Source organism: Nyctereutes procyonoides, unplaced genomic scaffold (genome assembly GCF_905146905.1).
Source record: "Nyctereutes procyonoides isolate TBG_1078 unplaced genomic scaffold, NYPRO_anot_genome, whole genome shotgun sequence".
NCBI classification, from domain to species: Eukaryota; Metazoa; Chordata; class Mammalia; order Carnivora; family Canidae; genus Nyctereutes; species Nyctereutes procyonoides.
In genome coordinates, this window is record NW_026575126.1 from 46,055,204 (window position 1) to 46,077,495 (window position 22,292).

The following is a 22,292-nucleotide window of genomic DNA, read 5'->3' on the forward strand; positions in this document are numbered from 1 at the left end:
GCTGACTCTGCAGAATCCACAGAGCCTCCTGGTCAGAGCTGCTGAGGGCCCGCCAGCCAGGAGCTCCCCTCGGGCACATGGTTTCACCCCATTTACAAAACGGGGAATGAGTCCCACTCCGGAGGGTTGTTGGGGAGGATGGGAGGGAAATCCATCAAAAGTACGTGACAGGTTGCAGTCTGGCCCTCAGAGCTGTTTGATTTGGTCTTTGCAGTATTTAAAAGAAGATTTTATGAGTGACCAACTTTAACATTTAGGAAGTTTCACATAAAAATCCAGACTTTGGGATTTCGTTGAACAGTCGGAAGATCTGGTCCCCATTATACACGTGTTTCTGCAGCAAGCTCCTCCGAGGTTGCCCCCCCCCCCCCCCCCCCCCGCCATCAGACGAGGCATGTGTTTGCCATTGGGCGTGCCTACTCCCTACACAGCCTGCTGCAGACTTGTACACCATTTACGTTAATAACCAGCTGGGATGTGCTGAGTGCCTTTGGACTTTCTTTGGTTGCTGCTCCGGCTTTGTCCCAGAAAGTCTTCCTATAAGACATGTGGTGCCAAAGTTAGACTTGGTGGTCCAAGAGGTGAACGCAGAGATCTTTGGGGTGCTGGCGTTTGCAGGTTTTTTCACCGCAATTGATAGGCATGCAGTGAATAGAAATAATCCTATCCCTGTGCTTGTTAGCCCCCAGTGGTCACATCTTGCAAAACTCTAGTACAGTATCACAGCAGGGTACTAGCATTAATGCTTGGGGTTTGCAATTTGAGCCAAAACAAATTGCACAAAGTTCCTGGTGACCGCCTAGCTTGGGATACCTGCCTCAATTGAACCCTCTAACGAGAAGGAGTGCTTAAGAGATCTGTTCTTTCTCCCGTTGGCCTCCTTCTGGGTTGAAGTTCCTGCCTCCATTGTGATAGACCCCCAACTGCTCGTAATGGACCCCTGAGCTGAAAATGAGATTGTTTTGAGCATGAAAGGAATTGCCAGCCCAAGTGAAAGTGTCAGCTTTCTGCTTCCGGGTATCACCTTTCCCTGGGTGCAGAATCGAACTCTGTTGTGTTCGGATGACCGCACTTGAAACTTGGGCAGAGTGGAGGTGAACCCCACTTATGACTTACTTGACAATAGTCCTGGTAAGATTCGCCTTCCTTCCCTCTGAGCAAGAACGGTCTCCTATTGTTTCCTGCCTAACTCGGATGTGGTTTGATCATGCTTGTTTTAAGTTTCTTGATCTTTTTTAACCTACTTTCTCCTTCCCGTAATTTGTAGATAAGTTACTGGTATTGCTTCATTTTTACCAGCAGACCTTTCACAAACCCAAACCAAAATTGAAGAGAGAGAAGTAGAGGGAAGAGCAGAGTTATTTGAAAAGTCTGTAATTTAGGGTTAAATTTAAAACGCATCAGCATGGTTAGGTAAATGTCTAATTGAAATTCATCTGTGCATTAAAATCATATGGTTCCTGCTGAGGGCTAGTTCTTGCTATAATTCTAATGCAGAGCAGATCCTGTTTCTTGTCGAGGGAAATAGAGTAAGAGAACACTAATCCTGAAACTGCTAACGTCTTGTTATTTTTGCAACATGAACATATAGATGAGATTATGGGATATGCATCATTACCTACAGGTGCTTTTTTTTTTTTAAGGGCCTGTTTTCATCTTCCACTTCTGTGGAATAGCTTACTTCGTTTTGCATTTCTTCAATCTGTTTCTTCAGAGATGCGGTGGTGCACAGGAAAGGCATGACCCCTGGTCTCACTGGGCTTCCTGTGCCCAGCAAACAGAGGGGGCCATATATTGGAGATGAGATGCTGGCATCACCTGTACAATCATGGGCTTGCCGGAGATGCTTAGGGGCACTAAATGCAGGAATCGGCAAGCTGATGGGTGAACTGGGGGTGGCGTCATGAGGGCTCTCTTGATGTTCTTAATGACTCTCAAAACAGAAATAGCTTCAGAGTCTGACTCTCACATTCTCTTTGCTCAGAGGCCAGCTTTGGGGGAAGAGTGGTAGAGTGGGGTGCCTTTGGTACTATTCTGCTTCCATCCTTAAGGAATAGTCTAGTGGAGTGGACTCTGGAATCAGGCTTCCAACTGACTGAACTGCTGCCTACAGAGAGGTGGTCAGCATCCTCACCTTTGGGACAAACAAGCCTATTCTGCCCCAGGATTCTCAGTCTCTCTTCTGAAGTTACAGCCAGGCAACCACAGGAACACACCTAAGTGTGCTAAGTATTTGCAGTTTCCCGAGATTGAATCGGGGGCTGGTTAAACTGCAGGGCCAGGAATGCACAGAGCTCAGCCCACTGCCACCAAATGACAACAGTTAATATTAGCGCTATCACTGTCATCATTGTCACTAACCACCTGGCCCTGGTTGTATGGCGCCTCCCTAAGGGGTGCTCTAAGGGTGCCTCTACATTAATCATACGGTTCTGATAAGATTGGGCCCCCCAAATCCTGGTTCCTGGTCTTACTAGATAGGTCTCAGGGCAAGTTAGTCCACCTCCGCAGGCTTGTGTCCTCCCTTCTCCAATTAGAATAATGGACATGGGTCTGCAGAGAAGATTAAATGCAGGGTAAAGTACTTCTCCTAAAGCCTAGCACACATCAAGACCTAAATATTAGATACTATCATTACAATGACCTTCGTATCTGAACCCCACATCCCTTACTTGGGACCTCCCTTCCTGGGATGATTAATGTAGAGGTACCCTTAGAGCACCCCTTAGGGAGGCGCCATAAGACCAGAAACAAAGGCACTGAGGGCCAGATGTTAGCGACAGTGATGACAGTGATAGTGCTAATATTAACTGTCATTTGGTGGCAGTGGGTGAGCTCTGTGCCTTCCTGGCCCTGCAATTTAGCCAGCCCCCGATTCAATCTCAGGAAACTACAAATACTTAGCACGCTTAGGTGTGTTCCTGTGGTTGCCTGGCTGTAACTTCAGAAGAGAGACTGAGAATCCTGGGGCAGAATAGTTTTATTTGTCCCAAAGGTGAGGATGCTGACCACCTCTCTGTAGGCAGCAGTTCAGCCAGTTGGAATGGTGTCCAGATTCTCTGGCAATCCAAAAGAGTAAGTGCACACCTAAAACATTAGCCACCAGTTCTCTACATGACACCTGTCTTTTCTGAGAGCCAGGTCCTCAGCTAATGGAACACTCATCCAGTCGTGGTGTGTGGAGCCAGCATCTGAAAAACTAGCAGCCTGGCTCCTCTGGCTTCTGTGTGTGCAGAAGCAGAGCACTAGTCATTGGCTTGGGTCCCCTGGTCACTGCTACAGGGCTGTCTTTCCAAACCGGGCTTGAATCAGACAGCAGCCGAGCCTCCTTCATATTGAATGCATCATGCTGAGTAGCCCCCTTTGCAGCCCAAAGTAGAGTTCCCCTGAATCTTTCAGTGACCATGACCTTACTCGTGACCCCTAGTTAATCAATGCTGCTTCTGAAGCACACACATTCTTCTTCCTGAAAGTGGCAAGAGGCTTCTGGGAGAGGGTTGGTGGTGCACACCGAAGGAAAAAATAGACCACTATAAATCAAGGGCCTTAATTGGCACCGATACAAACAATCCCACAAGAGAATTGGAACTCATTGTGTATTCTCCTTTTCTTGCGGGGCCATTGTGGTCTGTCCCGTAACCCCTCAATGGAATGCTAGCTCCCAGTCATCCTTGTGGCCTGCAGAAGTATTGAGTATGGCAGTGCTGATTCATGCCCAAGAGGATATGACAGAGTGAGAGAGAACCCAGAGTGCCCCACGTTCCCCTTAGCAAGTAGGGTGTTGTCATGGTGAGAGACCCCTTAGAAGCAGTCACCTCTTCCTCTCCCCTGCGCAGGTGCGGCTGGACAATTGCTGGAAGTCCCATAGCGTGGAGGCTCACAGACAGATAGCCTTTAGCCAGGGCTGCAGGTGACCAGAGGACCAAGGATGCTGGTCCTGGTCCAGTGAGCCAGAGGAGGGCCCAAGGTTCTTGGGGTGGCCATAGATTAGGGGAGCCAGCAGGGGGGAGCAGAGTGGGCAGAGTGGGGGTAAACCAGGGGTGGACAAGATTCTGTGGCTCAGACCCTTAGATGGCTTTTGTGCAGTTGCGTGGCAGCATGTCAGAGGCTGGGGTGGCATCCAGGCTGAGGACTGCTTACTCCCTGGTATGAGATAGTGTCCTGCCCTGTGCTCAGTGGGGACCATCCCTAGTCTGCATTGAACCACTGGTGAACTCCTCCAGGTTTCTGTGAAAATTTGGAAAATGGGGAGGGGCGGTGGGGGGACAATAGAAAGATGAGGCATCCACTACTTCGGGTGTCTCTGCCCTGGGACTTCATTAGTTTTTATCAGCCACCTGGCCCCTGGGGGCATTTGAGTTTTTTAACCAGACTCTATGAGTTTCTCAAAGCTGGGTCCGCATTACTTACTTACTTACTTACTTACTGATTGATTGATTGATTGATTGATTGATTTATGAGAGAGAGAGAGAGAGAGAGGCAGAGACATAGGCAGAAGGAGAAGCAGGCTCCATGCTGAGAGCCTGACGTGGGACTCGATCCTGGGTCTCTAGGATCATGCCCTGGGCTGAAGGGAGGCGCCAAACGGCTGAGCCACCAGGGCTGCCCCATATTAATCTATTTAATACACAATTACTGGACAGGTACCCCACACTCTTTTGGCACCCCAGTGCAGTAGGAAACAAAACAAAGGCCCCAGACCTCCCAGAGCTTCTAATGCAGTGGGAAGAGAGAGGAAGCAGGAAGCTATTAGTAAACACTGTAGCATGTTAGAATGTGAGAAGTGCTTTAGAAAAGCAACAGTAGTAAGGCAGAGAAGGGGTGGCTGCGCTCAGAGGTTGGAGTGGGGTGCAGTTCTCCATTGAGTGGCCTGGGTAGGGCTCATTGGGAAGATGACAATTGAGCATAGATGTGAAGGAAGTGAGGGAGTGAGTCATGTAGATTGCTGCAGGAAGAGCACTTTGGCCGGAAAGAGCAATCAGTGCAAAGGCCCTGAGGCAGGAGCATGCCTGGTGTGTCAGAGGACTAGCAAGGAGCAGCAGGGCAGAGCATAGTAGGATGAAGTCAGGGAGGGAAAAGGCTTCTGAAGCATGTGCTGCCTTTGGAGCCATTGGGAGATTCTGGAATTTAGATCAGGAGAAATGGGAACGTCATAACTTTTGTGTCCCCAGTGTTTAGCCTGGCTCCTGCAGTAAATGTCAGTTGCCTTGAAATAATGAACTTTATGAGGGAATTGAGTGCCTTGTATGTACCAAGCCAAGGAGATCCAGTCTTGGTCAGTGCCACAATCCTCTAGCTGGGAAACTTGGTTTTGCTCAAGGTGCTTTGTCTGACGGGAGGCTGGGGGCACTGCACACCCGTGAGAGAAGGGCCACGCCATTCAGTTCCATCTCCGGTGATCCCGCGGTTTAATGACAGTGTGCCAGGAGGGGAGTGGTGTCAGTCTACTCACTGCCCACTGCAGACCACAAGCGAGGCAGGTGGGCAGATCTCATCCCGGGAGACAGTTGGGCCCCCCTGGAAACCTCCAGCTTCATGAGCAGAGAAGGGAAAAGAGCCCTGCAGGATTTTTGGCTTACGTGGTATTGCCCTGGGTGCCACTACAGCGATGGCTCATTCCCTAGTGAGAGTGGCGCCCTTCTGTTGAGCACTTCCTGTGTGCCAAGCTGGCTGGGTCGCTCACCCCTCTTCCTCCTCCCACATGTGTTTCTGGAGTATCTACATGTTCCAGGCACCACTGTGCTGGCCTCGGGATACAGGACAAGCAAGACAGACAAGGTCCCTGTCCTGACATTCTGGTAGAGGGAAACAGTAAATAAGCATGTCAACACAGATTGAAGATTTGAATCTGGGAAGAAACAGAAACCAGCTTTGGGAGATGAAAGTGAGGGAAGGCCTCCCAGAAGAAGTAGCCTTGTTGGCTTAAGGGCTGAAGGGTGAAGAGCTGAGTTGGGGGTCATGAGGGCGGGCGGTTGTGATGGGCAAGGCGTGGACAGTGGTGAGTCAGAGACCTTGGTGGGGATGAACTGGCTGGCTAGGATCAGAACGGGGCCACTGTGCAAGAAATACTGGGTCAGGGGATCCCTGGGTGGCTTAGCAGTTGGGCGCCTGCCTTTGGCTAAGGGTGTGATCCTGGAGACCCGGGATTGAGTCCCACGTTGGGCTCCCTGCGTGGAGCCTGCTTCTCCCTCTGCTTGTGTCTCTGCCTCTCTCTCTCCATGTTTCTCATGAATAAATAAAATCTTAAAAAAAAAAAAAAAAAGAAAGAAAAAAAATACTGGGTCAGTGGGAGAGGGGGGTGCGTTTCATCTTGTTCATCTCCTTTGACATCTTCTTTTAGGCTCCTGATAACCGAGAGAGAGGTATTAATATTCTTTGCATAAGCAAGCCGATGACCTCAGAGCTTGGGTGATCATCCTGTTGCCCCCCACCCCATCACCAGGGGATCGCAGGCATCCAGCCCCAGACCCCCGTGCTGCTTCTGTTTCGTGGCCTTCTGTCACCATCTGCAGCAATAATCACTCCCGTTTAGCATGAGATGTGGGCCTCTGGGCCAAATGTTTGGGATAACTAGGAGTTCCCAATATTCCACAGTTACCTCTTTCTAGAGAGTAAGATAGAGTAAAACACTCTTCCTGAAGAAATACCCAAGTGTTTAGTGTGTTGTCATTTACTGAGAGAGTGTATTTTATTTTACATGAGCCTTGGATGCACCTCTTCCATCATAAATGTCTTGCAATTAATTTATCCCCCAGAACTCATTAGCTTTTGGTTGAATGCCAGGCACGGCATTGAAGGGACATACCAGGCAACCCCACCAGGTGTTGAGAGGGACAGAAATGATGGCCCAGGTGGAGAAGCTCTGGGGATGAGATGAGGCTGGTCTCTTATGGGTCTGGCAGCACCCAGAGCTTGTTTTCGAGGCGGTTCCAGCACCATCTTGCTGTTACCTGCTGCATTTCATACAGTCACAGTGTCCAGCATGTGTGCAGTGCGAGTCCTCTGAGCTCGGAGATCAATGGGCATCTCTTTACTTTTTGCCTCTGCAGCTTTAACACTCCCTGATAATTGGCCAATTCATGGAGAAGAATGCCATGTTCCTCTTATTAATGGAAGTGGCCTTGTTAGCTCTTCACATTCCTCCCCGATGGGTTTTATTTTCCCCATTACATCTGGCAGCATGTCCAGCTGCCACACTGATGTGGTTGCAGTTGTGTGTTCTGCACGTGTTGGCCTCAGCTCAGCAGCACTGGGTTTCTCAGCGTCGGGCATGTAGCACGCACCTGTGTATCATCCTGGCATCTGTGCTCTCTGATGTTTGCTTGTTGATCTCGGTAAGTTATCAGCTGAGCTTCTCTTCACGGCCAGTTGCAAAGCCACATGCTGTTGGTTATGGTTGGTGCATGCCTGGGTCACCATGACCCCCTGTGACATTTGGAGCCCTGTGTACATGAGACAAAATGGTCAGTCATCACACTATGTGGGCAGCCGGAATGATGGTCGGGTCAGAAGGCTGCCTCATGAGTGGTAGGTATGTCAGCCATCCCTGAGCTTTTGCTGTGCTGTCCACCTGCTGCTCTGATGGGTGTGACTGAGGCCTGGCTGGGCCCTGAGGTCTGCCCTGCAGGGGGCTGGCCCACATTGGCAGGCTGACAAATGCTCACTGAAGGCGGTGAGTGCTGGAGCAGTGCAGTAGAGTCATCAGGCCTGTGGGCATTGAAACCAGACTCCCTGGATCCAAATCCTGGCTCTGCCTCTGCTGAATGGGTGACCTTGGGCCAGTCCTTTGCCCGCTGCAGCTCCCTCCCTCCCCTGGTCGCCTGTTAGAGGATAAAGTGAATCAGTGTACATATTGGGTTCACAGCAACACTGGGTCCATTTATGATGCCCACTGGGCATTAGTGACGGTCCTTCGTACCGGGAGACAGGTAATTGGGCATTAGTGACAGTCCTTAGTACTGGGAGACAGGTAACAAGGAGGTGTGCTCCTTTTTGGCGCCACATAGCCCTGTGGGGCAAGTGCTACCATGAGGCCCATTTGGTGACTGTGGGAACTGAGGCCCTAGGAGAAGGTGGTGAGCGGCAGGACACTGAGCCTGGGCCCCGGCTGCCCCAGCACCCCTGCCTTTGTGCTGTATGCTCTGCAGGCCCAGCCCCTGACGCTGGGGATCAGGGAGGCTGGCCAGGGGCCCAGGAGCGCCTTGAGGAGGCTGAGTCCACTAACAAACCAGAAATCCAGCGAGCAGAAAGTTTGTAGGAGCCAGGGAGCCAAATTTAAAACAGAATGTGATTGTTTTTTAGGGGTTAGCCCCTCCCCTGCCATCTCTTCTACCCTGGTGATCCATCTGCCAGGGGTCAAAGGTGAATAAGTGTTTCTAGAGTGTCTCTTTGTGCGAGGCATTGTGCGGGGCATGGTTGCACTCAGGATCTCATCGTAGCTCCATGGCAGCATGCGATGGAGCTGCTACTGTCTCTCTCTTACTTACGGGGAGACAGAGGCTCATTTGGTCAGGGCCCCTGGGCCAGTAAGTGAGAATGAGGTTGGACTTGGGTCTACCCTTATGTTGGGCAGGTTTTTGTTAGCGTGGCCTGCCTCCTTGCTCCTAGTTCTCGAAGAGCACGGCAGAGCTGTTTGAACAAAAGGATTCTAGCCACTTCCTCAGAAGGTGAGCAGGCTCCGCCTAGGAGAGCGTGGAAGGTGAGCTTTCCTAGATCATGGCAATAGCTCCTACAGAGCCAGAGCCAGACACCAGGGCCATGTCACCTGTCTGAGCCCTTGTCTGCCCTCTCTAGCTGCCAGCCTCTTTCTTCCTCCTTTCCCTCTCAGCCATGATTCTTCCCAGGGCGGCCTGCCTGCTGTCCCCATGATGCTTTTCCTGGCCATTCCCTCCTTCCTCCCTCTCCCCCGAACCATTGAGTGGGTACAAAGAAACCCATTGAGCAGCTTGGATCTACCAGGTACAGAGGCAGGGGTACTCTGACAGCACTGCTCGGGCCACGAGCACCGTAAACCCCCGTCAGGAGCAGGTGGCTGGATGGGCCATCCAGCTGGCCCAGCACCACCCCGTGACTTGCTGTGTGCCTGCTGCTCCCCGGGGAGCTGGCCAAGCACATTGTGTCCCGGGGCACCGCTGCAGTCACCAGGCACACCCACTCCCATCCACTCCAGTGATCTGGGCCTTGACAGAAATAAAGGGTGAACGGGCCAGAGCTCAGAACTGGCCTTTCTAGCATTCTCTCCTCCCAAGTGTTATCATGAACTCCTGCTACCATTCAAGACTTGGACCAGTCATCTCCTTCTCCACGAAGCCCTCCTGAGCTTCCCCCTCGCCTCCGCCTCCCCTGCCTGGCAGGGTTCCTCACTCCTTCCTCCGTGCCCCCGAAGTCCACGTGGACGCACGCCAGAACCCTGCCTGCTCCAGGCTGGTCTGGGAGCCCCGTGCAGGCAGGCCCAGGGCTGCTTCACCCCTGGTGTTTGGTCTGCCTCAGTGAGTGAGGTCAGTCCTGTGGTGACTGCAGTGCATCCAGCCTCCAGACTTGTCCCATCTGCTCCTAGCTTGTCCTTAGGGTGTTAGGACAATCACTTTCACTGACGATTCTGTAGGTGAATGTTTTTTCAATTGAGGGATAACATAAAGTTCAGTAATCAGGTGTGTCAATGGCTTTGTGCTTATGACTGTGTGTGTGTGTCAAGGCAGAAGACATTTCTCGTAGCTCGTTCTCAGTCTATAACCTCCTCCTAAAGGTGTCTGTTTTTTTTTTTTTTTGGTGAAATACATATAAAATAATGGATTACCTATTCTTAAGTATACAGTTCAGTGGCATTAGGTACCTCCTTTAAAGGTACTCTTGACATTTAAGTGGCATTGGTAATAACTCTTTTGGGGCACAAGGACTGGATGACATAGAGGCGACTAGAAAAGAAAGTGAAAGTTCCCCAACCTCCCTATCCTCTCAAAAAGGCCCACTCTCTGGGGCTGGGGCGTCTGTAACCTAGACCTGGCCATGGTCACCATCATTTACATATCTATCCACACAGGAAAACATAATTCAGATGGACATGTTTTAATTGATATATTTTTTTTTGTTTTTTTTTTAATTGTAAACGGAATCCTGGATGGGTGGCTCAACTGTAGCTTGATTGTTTTTATTTTATTTTATTTATTCATTTGAGACAGAAAGAGCAGAGGGGAGAGGCAGAGGGAGAAGCAGACTCACTGAGCAGGGAACCCAACTCGGGGCTTGATCCCAGGACGCCGAGATCATGACATGAGCCAAAGGCAGATGCTTAACCAGCTGAGCCACCCAGGTGCCCCTGCAGCTTGCTTTTTCATGTGCACTCTGCATGTGGCCTTTCTAGGATGGGGTGCCCCCAGACCTAATGGAGGGCATTCTGTTTGACACCTGGGGTATTTCTGTGTCCAACACCAGGGCCTTAGGTGTTTGCATCCTCCTTCCTGACCCCTTGCTTCAGACCCCCCTCGCTGTCCTTGCAGAGCTGACTCTCAAATCCTGCAGCCCTAAAAGCCCTTAGTTACTTCCAACCCCTGGGGAGTTACCTTCTGGAGTATTTTAAACAAGGATGGAAGCCTTAGGGTGGTGGGGTGGAGAGTAAGGTGGAAGCAGACACTTCAGGGAGCAGTTCAGCCCTTGGGCCACCCCTGAAATCACATTGCTGGCCTTCCGCTGGCCCTGACCTCAGAAGCCAGCCCTAATGGCCAGCCACAGAGCCTAGGCTCTCCAGCTACATTCTCTGGATAACTGGAAGAATCTGTGCTGTCAGCAGGGACGGCCCCATATCTCCACACTCCTTTTGGCAGCTCAGGCTCCAGGTCCCTGGGAGATGAGCCCTTAGCAAAACCTGAACTTGTGGCATTTGGGAACTGTACACGTGATTCGCAGAATATTTTTGTCTGGGGCATACATGGTGTGCCAGCTTTATGAGAAGATAAACCCAAAGGCCTCCTGAGTTTTGACTCTGAAGTGAGCTTTCCCCATTCTGCGCCTGCCCTTGGACTGTGCTAATCTCCTGAGGCTGTTAGGCTCCTGGTTTCTTCCATCCCTCACTTTTTTTCTTTACTGTTCTCTCTGTTGCTTTGGGTACAGTATGGGTACAGGCAGCCATGAATTCACTCAGTAGCTGCCCATTGAGGTCCTGCCCTGCTCCAGGCACCTGGTTTAGTGTTGAGAGTATACCCGAGGGTAAGGTGGATGGGTCCTTCTCCTGGGGGCCTTCCATCTGGAATATCTGGGATTGTCCACTGTCCCACAAAGATTCCTGGAGGCCAGCAGCCAGGAGGCTCTTGACAGGAGCAGCAGGAATGTTCATGGATCTCTGTTTACATTTCCCATCCAAGCCCTGTCTGCTTCTCCACAATCAGGCTTTTAAATATAAAAGAAAAATGAAAGGAAACATAAAGCCCAAAATTATAATGTCCAAATGATTCCTGATAATTTTTTTTAATTAACATGCGTACAGGATTAGAAATTTCAAACAGAAAGGTCTAGAAATAAAAAAAAATACAAATGCGCTTGTGTGGGTGTGCACCCAGGACCACCTGCTTTTTCTTATCCCCCAAAGACTAAATCCCAAGACATTCTTAGGCCACTTTCAAGGAAAAGCTGTTCACAGCATCATGTGTAGCCCTTGTAAAGCTTTACTTGAAGGGCCCCTACTGAGCTCCCTGCTCTTGCTTTTCCACTTTGGTACAAATTCTGTATGCACGCATATAGGTACAAAAAGAGCTGGGTCTCTTTAACATGTACATGGATTCCCATTCTATGGTCAGACTGTAATTACCTAACTACTCCCCTCTTGATGGACATTTAGGTTATTTCCAGCTGTTCACTGGGTAGGTTGCATTTTAAAGGTTTGAAATTTCCCCAGTAAACATGTCCTCCCAATACCTGACCGTTGAGAAAAGCAGATCCCTTTGGAAAGTTTTAAAATTTATTTTTACAGTTGACTCTTAGCCTTTTTTTTTTCCTTTTTTGTTATGGAGGCAGGGAAAGGAAGGTGACTCTCATGTTGGATGCTTACCAAAAGAACTTTTATATTCGAGATGACATTTAGTTCTAGAAGGCTGGCGTTATCTGCACTGTGTTTTAGACAAGGACCCTGATGCTCACTCGGAGAGGACCCACAGCTCATGGGAGTCCAGCTGGGGATCGTAATGCCCTGAGCAGCCCTGGACACGCACTTTCACTTCCCTTTATTTTAGCACTTTTGTACATCCAAGTTCATACAGAGCTCAGGGAGAGTTTTCTACGTCCGTCCACGTGAATTTTTGCTTGGACCTTCTAACTGGGTGATACTTTGCTCTGCATTTAGTCTCAGCTTTCTGTTTCAGAAAGCTTGATTGTGGTGACTTAATCTTGGGACCCTCGACTTCCCGGGTTTGAGGCCTTCAGCAGAAGATGAGGGGCTGTGTTCGGTCACAGAGCATCCTAAGTGGACTCTGATGGATGCTGTCTGTCAAGTGGCGCATGCTCGGGGTGCTCCCACTTCTGGGCTCTCATCCGTTGGCGTCTGTAATGCACTATCTGTGTTTCCTGGGCAGTAGAATCATATCTCAATTTATCTGTCATTTTTGTGGATGAATAATCCAAAGTGAGTAAATAAAAATTAATGTTCAGATTTGGATGCTAATTTAGTTTCCAATTAGGTTTTGTTTTGAACGATATTGAAATTAATCTGTGCTCCTTGAAGACATTCCACTTAAGCAAAGTATGGTGGCCCCCAGAATATAGCTGGCAGTTGGTTGGGGGTGAATTCAGAAGATGGATAAACTATCAAGATAATGGAAAAGTTTTCTTTAAAACTTTCTCTTTTTTTTTAATTTTTTTTTTTTTATTTTTTAAATGACAAAACGATGTCTGGACCTCATCCAGACCCTGTAAAGAGAAAAATACTTCAGTCAGAATCCTGCCCCAAACAAATCCGTTTTCTTTTGTCTTTGTTCCCTTCTGGACCTGGTCCATTTGTATGTAAATACTTTTTAAAGGGTACTGAGCACCTAACTGAGTTTGAGCTCCTCCTGAAGCACCCTTATTTCAGGAGGAGCTTGCGCTTTGGGATTGGGCAGACTTCAGTTCCCAGTCTGATGCGTGGCTCAGGAGCTGTGTGATATCCGACGAGTCACTTTGCCCTTTGGAGCCTCTGTTTTCTCATCTATAAAATGGGAGTGGCGATCCCTCGAGCTCATCTGTGTTACCTGGACTGAGATACGGCTACGTGTTTCCCATAGGACGGGGCATGATCCACAGGCAACACACCAGCCTTTTTCATTCTCTTAGCCTCCTGACTTCTCAGAGAACTTTCTTTGGGGTCAGCTTCCTTTGCGGATGAGCTTTAACTCCTCGCTGGTGCTTGCCAAGCCCCTTTTCTACAGAGCCAGCATTTGGCTACATCCAGTGCACCTTTTTTTTTCTTATTTGATAACAGCAAGATATATTGCTGTTCCATGTTCTGTAGTGGTATACAGTTTCTTTTAAAATAAATGTATTTAAACTAGAAGTTAATACCACCAGCGTGCTGTACTTAAGACCTAAGTTGGGTGGAGGGTGTGTGGGTTTGAATCCTAGCTCTGCTGCCTCCTGGTCCTTTGACCACGGGTGGGTCATCCACCGCCTCTGAGCCTCAGTTTTATCGTCTGTAAAGGGAGTGAAAAAACAGGACGACCTCATGGGGTCGTTGTCAAATTCAAGTGAGATAGTACAGTCAGCGCCCTTAGAGAGCATCTGGCACAAGCAGAGTACCATAAAAGTGCTAAGAGAGGTGTGTTTCCTAGGCAAACAAGTGACCTTTGGGAAGCACAGAGCTAGTGTTGCTGACTCAGGGCGGCGGTAGCTGGTGCTATTGTTCTGATGATTTGTTCTGATGATTTAACAATGGTGGTGTTTTTTTGGTTTTTTGGTTTTTTTTAAATTTTTTTTATTTATTTATGATAGTCACACACACACACACACACACACACAGAGAGAGAGAGAGAGAGAGAGAGAGAGGCAGAGACATAGGCAGAGGGAGAAGCAGGCTCCATGCACCGGGAGCCCGACGTGGGATTCGATCCAGGGTCTCCAGGATCACGCCCCGGGCCAAAGGCAGGTGCCAAACCCCTGCGCCACCCAGGGATCCCGACAATGGTGGTGTTAATCATAGTCACAATGACAACGTGGGAGGTTGCCTTTTTTGTTTTGGAAATAGAATTTCTTGGGGCCACAGCACTCAGGCAGCTTGATGATAGCGTCCTGTGAGATTCCAAGGTTCCAATCCATGTGTTGACTTCCCTAGGCCAAGCCCAGCATTCGGTGCTTCATTAAACCCACCGAGACTCTAGAGCGCTCCCTTGAGATGAACAAGCACAAGGGCAAGAGGCGGGTGCAGAAGAGACCCAACTACAAAAACGTTGGGGAGGAAGACGATGACGAGAAGGGGCCCACCGAGGATGCCCAGGAAGACCCTGAGAAGACTAAAGGTATTGAGGGTGGTTCAAAAGGCATCAGGACGAGTGGGGAGAGTGAAGGTGAGTGCGCCCGCGAACACCACCCTGCCGCCTGCGCTGTGAGCCAGGCTGTCACTCGTGTCTGGTCCCCGTTGTGTGTCCATGGGCACTTCCGTCCATTCCTGACGCCGGTGTACCTCATTCTGTGCGCTCAGCCCTCCGCAGGCAGCTGCGGGTAGGTCCACTGCAAGGCCTGCCCTCATCGCACGGGTGACCCAGAGCAGGGTTCTTAACTTGGAGCCGCATGCCTCGGTTTCCCCGTTGGTAAAAAGAAGGTAGCAGATAGTACTTTGTGTTTCCGAGAATTAAATGCATTAATACGTGTACCGTGCTCGGAGCAGTGCCCGACCCGTGTCACAAGCATTCACTTACACTACTGCTCTCATCATGTTTATTGGAGTTTTTATTACTCCCCATCACCTGCGATTATGATTTTTGACACAGTCATTATTCCTAGTGCACTGCAGGAAGAAAACTTGTGTTTAATGAGATTATGTATATTTAATAAGTCTTTTTTTTCCGGAAGCAAATAATCAAATATAATCCCCTAGATAATCTTACATCAAGATTTATTCAAAGTTCTGTCTGTTTAGAATGAGGTACACCTGGCTTTGGGGCATGTGTGCTCAGTAAGCAGAATCATTCATTCCTCTTCTTGGTTTGTGTTGGGGATGATTCTGGTTTAGTTTCCACCTTCCTCTCGCTTAGATACTCACACCTCAATCTGGAGAGCACTGTCTGCTCTGGAATTAGGCAAGCTTTAGCTGTGCAGTCTCTTGTGTCATGGGCCAGGTTCACAGCCACACAGATGGGGTCTCGGCCACGGCCCTGCGCACTCAGAGTGGAGCATAGGCTGGGGTGGAAGTGGGTTGGGGGCTCTGCGTGCTGGACACGAGCTCCCACCACACCTCGTGGCACAGACACGGGCTGTCCTCAGCTCCTACTGCAGGCTATCCTCCTAGGCCTTGGTCTGGTGGTGTCTGCTCCAAAGCCAGCTGCCCTTAGCCCATCAGTCTGGACCATGTGAGTCCCTAGTCCACGGTGTCTGAAGCTGGAAAATGCAGTAGCTCAGTAAATCAATGACTGGGAATCATTTGTTTTGGGGAGTTTGCTGTGATTATGGAGCTGAAACCCGCCCCCTTCCCCACCCTGCTGGCCCCATTCTGATTTTCTTGGCAGTTCTCAGGAAATGCCACAATCACATTTCAATAAGTATAACCAAAGCATCTCTCTGGTGCCACCCGGCCCTCTTTTTAAGGCTGAGATCCCCAGCATGCTTTTCTTTTTGTTTAAAGTGCGCAGTCAGCATTTGGCATAGGCATTCGTTCTTGGCTCAGAACACGTATGCCAGCAAGTATCACTTTGGTGGGGAGGTGAGGGGCAAACGCAAGGTAAGCAAGCCTTCTTAGTTTGCTTATTTGTATCTTTCTTCTTTTCTTTTTTAAACTCAGGAGAAAATTGCTTAAAACCTGGGGTTTAGCTGTGCTGTGGCCACACTGGGCAAAAGGAGGATTTCACCCCATTTTGTACTCTGTGTTCTTGTCGATTTTGTTTTGGAAAGATGCTACCTCTTTCATTCCAGTCCTTTTAAGGGCTGCTGTCTAACCAGGCCTGGCCATGACTAACCCTGGTGTGGACAGGGCAGGCTTGGCCGCAAACACAGTCAAATGAGTCAGCCTGCAGGCCCAGTCCTGGTGTGCGGGGCTCCGGTGGCTCGGCCAGGCTACTGTGCCAGCTCACTATTGAGATTGGGGTGATGGCTCCCCAGATGCTGAGCCTCCCTGCCTGGTGCAGGGGGCAAGGGGAGAAACGTTCATCACCAGCCCATAAAAACCTGTTTTCTGGATGGCTACTCGGCCAGGTTGTACCAGACAAGGCCCCGGGATCTCCTGGAGGTTTTGCTTGGACAGTCGATGCTGATGTTAGAGCTTGGTCGAACATGGCTCTCAGTGACCCTCTTGTTGTTTCAGTGCCCTCCTGTTTCCCTGAACACACATTAGTTATTCCAAAATATTATGGACCTAACATCTTCCCGCTCAGCTCAACATAAATAAATACAGCTCTCACAGGCCTGTCCGGCAGAGACCCCTAACTGGGCTGCAGCAGCTTTCATGTGAATGGTGTCCTTGATCTCTTAGTTATTTTCAGATTTAAGGTACAGTTGGTGGGTATTCTCTCCTTAGACTGTGTTGGGGTAAAAGCATGCAGCTGTTAGCTCCCGTGACTTGGAAGGGTATATAGGCCACAGCATCAATACGGCAGATGCTAAGAAATGGGATGCTGGCCTTACAGTCATGTCTGGGTTTATTGCAAGCCTTGAGTGGCCTCCCCGAGCCCTGTACCTGTTTCCTCATGTGGAAATGGCATATGAAAAGATGTAATTCATGTGATTTTTTTTTCTGTTTTTTAAATAAATGTATATGTTAGAATTCTTATGGTTATAAGAGTTAGGAATTCAACTCAGACTGGCATCAAAAGGTCAATTATTGTTCACATCACTGGAAGGTTTGGGCAGGCCCGGCCCTGAGTATAGATGACCATCAGCAGTGCCAGGCTCACATCCTATCAACTTATTACCAAATTTCCCATCAGCTTCCCGTCAGCTGCAGCTCTAGTCTAGGGGCTGATGCTCCGTGACACTGATAGGCCTTGCTCACCCACTGCTGTAGAGGTGTGTTCTGTGCCGGTTGGGTCACTTGTTGATCCTTTGATGACTCCCTCAGTTTAAAAAAGAGGATGTGTTTATCAGAAAAGGGTGTGGTTGTTGACTCAGAGGAAACAGCAGATGCCCCCCTAGAAAGCCACACTGTTTCTGTGTGCTCTTCACGCCCCTCAGGGCTGTCTGCTCCCTTGCTCTTTGGAGGTGGCTATGTGGCTCTTTCCCCCTCCAGAGTATTTTTTCCCCAGCAAGCTTCTTGCCTTGTCCCTAGATCTAGAGACTTCTTGTGATGTCCTGCTTGTGACAGACAGGCACACGTGACTCTTGAGTGAAGAGATGCTGAACCAGTGCCCCTGCAAACCCTGCCATCCCCATGTTAGTGGGGAAATCTTGCCTTAAAAAGGTGACATATAGAGCACTGGCATAAAAAGGCATGTGGTCACAAGTCACAATTTTGCCATGACCTGATTTAAATGTGGCATTAACATATTCTTTTTCTACAAATGCAACCAGAATTCACACCTCCTCCACATTTAAGCCCAGACAAGGAAGTAGTGTGAAATGAATGTGTGCCTCTGGACCCTCTGCTCTACTGCAGGTCCCAAGGGACTAGTGACTCATTCTGAAACCAAGAAAATCACAGGGCCCCTAAATTTGCAGAAATTGCACACTAAAAGGCCAGAGAAGAGTGCCCTAATGGCCAAAGCCAAAGAAGTGTCTACTCAGTGCTCGTTCTATCTTACCTTTCTCTTCAGTCTGAAAGGACAGTTGTCTCTTTTTGGAGTCTCTTAAAGTAGTAGCTTGATAAACAGACCTAGGACAAGAGAAAGAGAGTGGCTTGGACATCTTGTTTGAGGAAAAGGGTTTAGCTTTTGTTTTTTTCCCTATGGAAAAAGAATGTACCGATTTCCTGGCCTGAGGTTGAAAACCTGCTCTTTTCTTGCATCCCAACAAAGGCACGGGGTGAAGAGGACAACTCTCACTCTGAACCTGCCAGGTCAGCTGGGAATTGAGGGGTACCCGGAAGTTTGGAACTCCGGCTTTGGTGTTTTTGTTTTTTTGTTTTGTTTTGTTTTGTTTTAAGTCTCTATTGAAATGAGATGGAACCCTGGCCTCATTTCTGGCTCCTCTTAAAAACCCAGAGCCAGCCCCACGGCTGGCGGAGTTTCCTGATTGGGATGAGCCATGGATCAGCCATTGGGAGGTTGGAGTCTGAATCCTAGACCCTGGAGGGGCTGCTCCTGAGCAGCTCTGTGACTGTCGGCAAGTCATTGCTTCTCTACCAATTGGGAGGCCTTTACGATGCCCAGCCCTCAGCTTGTCAGAAATGAGAACGTGTCTGTCCCCGCACTTAACCATGTGATTCATGAGCACTAAAGGCGAGAGAGCAGAGTGAGGAGCTTGAAGGGGCCTTTTGGCTTGGCTGGAGGGACTTGGTGGTGGGGCACCCCCCACCCCCTACTGCAAGTTTCTGTGAAGCCCGGTTCTCTATTAATTTGTATAATGACTTAGTGAGGTGTGTGTGTGTGTGTGTGTGTGTGTGTGTGTGTGTGTGTGTGTGTGTGGTGGGGGACAGCAGGAAGGGAGAGGGAAGGAGGATTAGGAGGCTGCCCCGCCATTGTAAAGATGTGGGAGTGCCACCTTTTCAAATGGGCTTAACTTGTATAAGGAACTTCCCAGAAAAAAAAAAAAATCTAAATTCAACCTTGTGCTGTTCAGGGAAGGCAAAACACAAAACAAAGGAAGAGGTTCCCCCCAAATCCTCAGCTCATACACACCCTGTTGTTGCCAGGAGCTATTTTCCTCTTGAAATCTGCTTCAAAGCCAGCCAATAGCATACAGTCCTTCCCTTATTTCCTAGGTAACCAGCAAGGGCATCTTTCTCCTCCTTCCCTGACCGTTCTCGTTAAAGCTTTCTTATTCTCCCCTTCCCCCTTTTTATTGTCTGTCCTCATTTTGATTCCTGGAATGTAGAACACAGAGGGCAACTCAGAAAATCCTTGAATTTGTGAAGTCAAAGACTGTTGGGAGGTCATGCCTGCCATTTCCCTGAAAAGCACTTCATTTACCAAATATTAATCAGATTAGAATGTATATCATCCTGGGCAAGTTGATGGATTATTGCTGTTATTTAAAGAAATCAGAGTGTCAGAGCACAGGGAAGCTCAGGGATCTGGCCAGAGCTGTCATTTAGAGGGGGAGAGGTTGACCTCCTGGGGTGCTGAGAGTCCTCCGGCCTCTCCTGTACATTCCTGCTATTGTGCAACAGAACCACCATCCGTCTCTACCCGTCTTTTCCTCTTCCTGAACTGAAACTCTGTCCTCGTTAAACATTAACTCCCTATCTCCCCCCTCCCTCTCCCAGCAACCACCTTTCCACTTTCTCCCTCTTTGAATCTGACTGTTCTACGTACTTCCTATAAATGGGACCATGCAGCATTTGTTTTTTGTGACTATCTTATTTCACTTAGCGTCATGTCCTCAAGGTTCATCCGTGGTGTCACCTGTGCCAGGACTTCCTTTTTAAGGCTGAATGATATTCCATTTTTTGGATATACCACATTTTTGCTTATCCATTCACTCCTTGATGGACACTTGGGTTGCTTCTACCTTTTGGCCATCATGACTGCTATGACCACGGGTCTGCAAATCCTCTCCTGCCTTGGGGGTTTTTGTGGAAATGATAGAGGCCAAGGAGGGCCAGGGCAGGCCTGTGAAACCAGAGATGCTGGAGATCTGGGTTCCCACGCCCAGCCACTCAGCCTCACAAGGACATTCCTTGACTCTCAGGGGCTCAACACTCCTGTTGTATAAAGGGGTCATACCACCCACCAGACTGGGGTGCTAGAGCCTTCAAGATTATGGGTCCTGGTGCCTCCCTGGTGCTGGGACTATAACCACACAGATTTTTTCCTTTCCGGGATGTGGCCAATGGGTAGTGCTGGGAGAGGAGCCGCAGCAGCAGGGATGTTGCTCCCAACACCTCGATCCCTCTGTACCTTAGTTTCCCCTTCTTTATTTAGCATGCAGAGATTAGGGTAGATCAGCACTGCCCCAGCTGCAGGATATGGGGATGGTTTTAGGTGGGACGGGGCGGTGAGATTCTTGTTGACAGCAGCTCCAGGGCAGCCTGAGCTGGTGTCCTCCTCGCCTCCCTCACGTTCCCCCCTTTCCAGCACACAGTAGGCCTCACTCCTGGTTGGTCCCTCATCATGTACATTTTCACACTTGCTTCCTGTCTACACTGTGGCTATATGCTTAGAGTAGTAATGAGGCATTTTTTTTCATTTGAAAATAATTTCAAATTTATAAGAATTTGGAAAAACAAAAACAGTGTAAAGAACACCTGTTTACTTTTTTACCCAGTTTCATCTTTTAATATATTGTAGCCCCTTTACTTTCTTATGTTTTCCCTCTCTCTGTCCATGCACACACATGCTTTTTTCCTGGGTAAGTTGCATCCATCCTATTGCTTCCCCATATACGCGGCAGCACTTGGTTGCTAAGAATTGGACAATCGCTCTTGTGACCCCAGGGTAGCCGTCCACCTCAGTGTAGGTTTCTGCTGTCCCTATTTGGAGTTGTCTGTGTGCCCAGTAATCTCCTTTAGAGCATATCCTCCCCGCCCCCCCCCCCCACCTCCCCGCTCTACCCCGCCACCAATAGAAAACCCAGTCTAGATTCAGGTAGTGCCTTTAATTGTCATGTCTCTTTGGCCTTCGTGACTCTGGAACATTTTTCCACAACCTTCTCTTTTACAACATTGACATTGTTGAAGAATGCAGAACCTCTCCCTCTTTTATTTTAATAAAATGTTCCCTATTCTGTCTTTGATGTTTTCTTTGTGATTAGATGGAAGTTATACATTCCTGACTGGACTATGGCTTAGGTGGTGTCATGTCCTTCTCGGGGTGTCCCACCTGGAGGCACCTGATGGCCTCCTGACCCTCACGGGTGATGTGAATATTGGTCACCTGGCCGAGGTACTTCCCATTCCCTCCACTGTATAATTGCTTTCTCTTTTCTTTACAACTAATTTGCAGTACATGGGGAAGATGCTTAGAGATGATGCAGGTATCCTGGGCCTCATCCCTGGGAGCTGGCATTCATCGACGATACTTGCCTGATCCAGTCTTTACCAGAATGGTGCTGAAAATGTTGATTTTTTTTCCAACATCAGCACTCTCTCTCCGAGTTTAAAAGTCAGCCTTCAGCATTCCACTGAGCATTCCACTATGCAAGATTCCCCCCTTCTTCCCAATTCTTTCTTTATCGGTTCTTGGCATGGACTCGTGGATTCCAGTTTTTAGTGGTTTATGTTTCATTACTGATTTAATTAATTTGGTGCTCAAATTGTCCCAGATTTGGCCATTGGGAACACTTCTGAGCTGACTGCTGTGTCCTGGTGTGGCGCTCCCATCATTTCTTTTGGGCAGTCCTTACACTTTCTGGTTTCATAAGGTATTCCAGGTTTTTCCTGGAATGGATGGGGGAATGCCCATCCCCAGGATGAGCCATTTCTCTGAAAAACCCTGGTTCCTCTCAATGTGCAGTGGTATTAGAGGCCAAGATCTGAGTGCCAAATGTGCTGATGGCTCCCGGAGTGGCTTTCAGTGGACAGATCTACAAAACAGCTGCATGTGTATACACAAAATACACATTTATTCATGCACACATATACCTGTGTACAAACATGCATATGCGTATATGTATCTTAGAAATCAGGAATGCGTACCAATGCCTCCAGTAATCCTACTAATGCACATCAGTTCCCAGAGCGTTCTTTTTTGCCTTCCCCCGTTCCAAATCTGTGTGTCACTTCTTCAGTAGAGCCTTGGCTCCCAACAATGTCAACACATTTGTTTGCTCGATCCTGCAATATGTCGTAAAAAGTTTCAGTTTATTTATTGTTTAATAAACAAGAGTTTGGGATGGTTTGCAATCCCCCCTCCTCCGATGCTTCACCTGTCTCCCAACTGAAGGTATAGAGTCAAGTATCATGTTTGTAATGACTTGGATTAGTCTGCCCTTCTTTTGTTCTTTTATCCATGTCAAGAGTAGGTATGCTATTCATTTGAAAAGATACTTGGTCCTTTTTTGGGGGGTGGGAGGTCCAGTTTAGGGTTCTTCTT

The 22,292-nt window shown here is 48.8% G+C and overlaps 1 protein-coding gene across 6 annotated transcripts in view; it reads left to right on the top strand.

Annotated features, from left to right (window-relative positions):
- Nucleotides 1-22,292, top strand: part of CLEC16A (C-type lectin domain containing 16A) — a 200,751-nt gene that overhangs the window by 34,121 nt on the left and 144,338 nt on the right. For 5 of the 6 annotated variants that reach the window (XM_055341054.1, XM_055341056.1, XM_055341059.1 and 2 more), the window contains exon 10: nt 14,291-14,522. In XM_055341054.1, coding sequence (XP_055197029.1) covers nt 14,291-14,522 — 232 coding nt within the window. The remainder of the gene's footprint in view (nt 1-14,290; nt 14,523-22,292) is intronic. The other variant, XM_055341055.1, reaches the window with a different exon arrangement.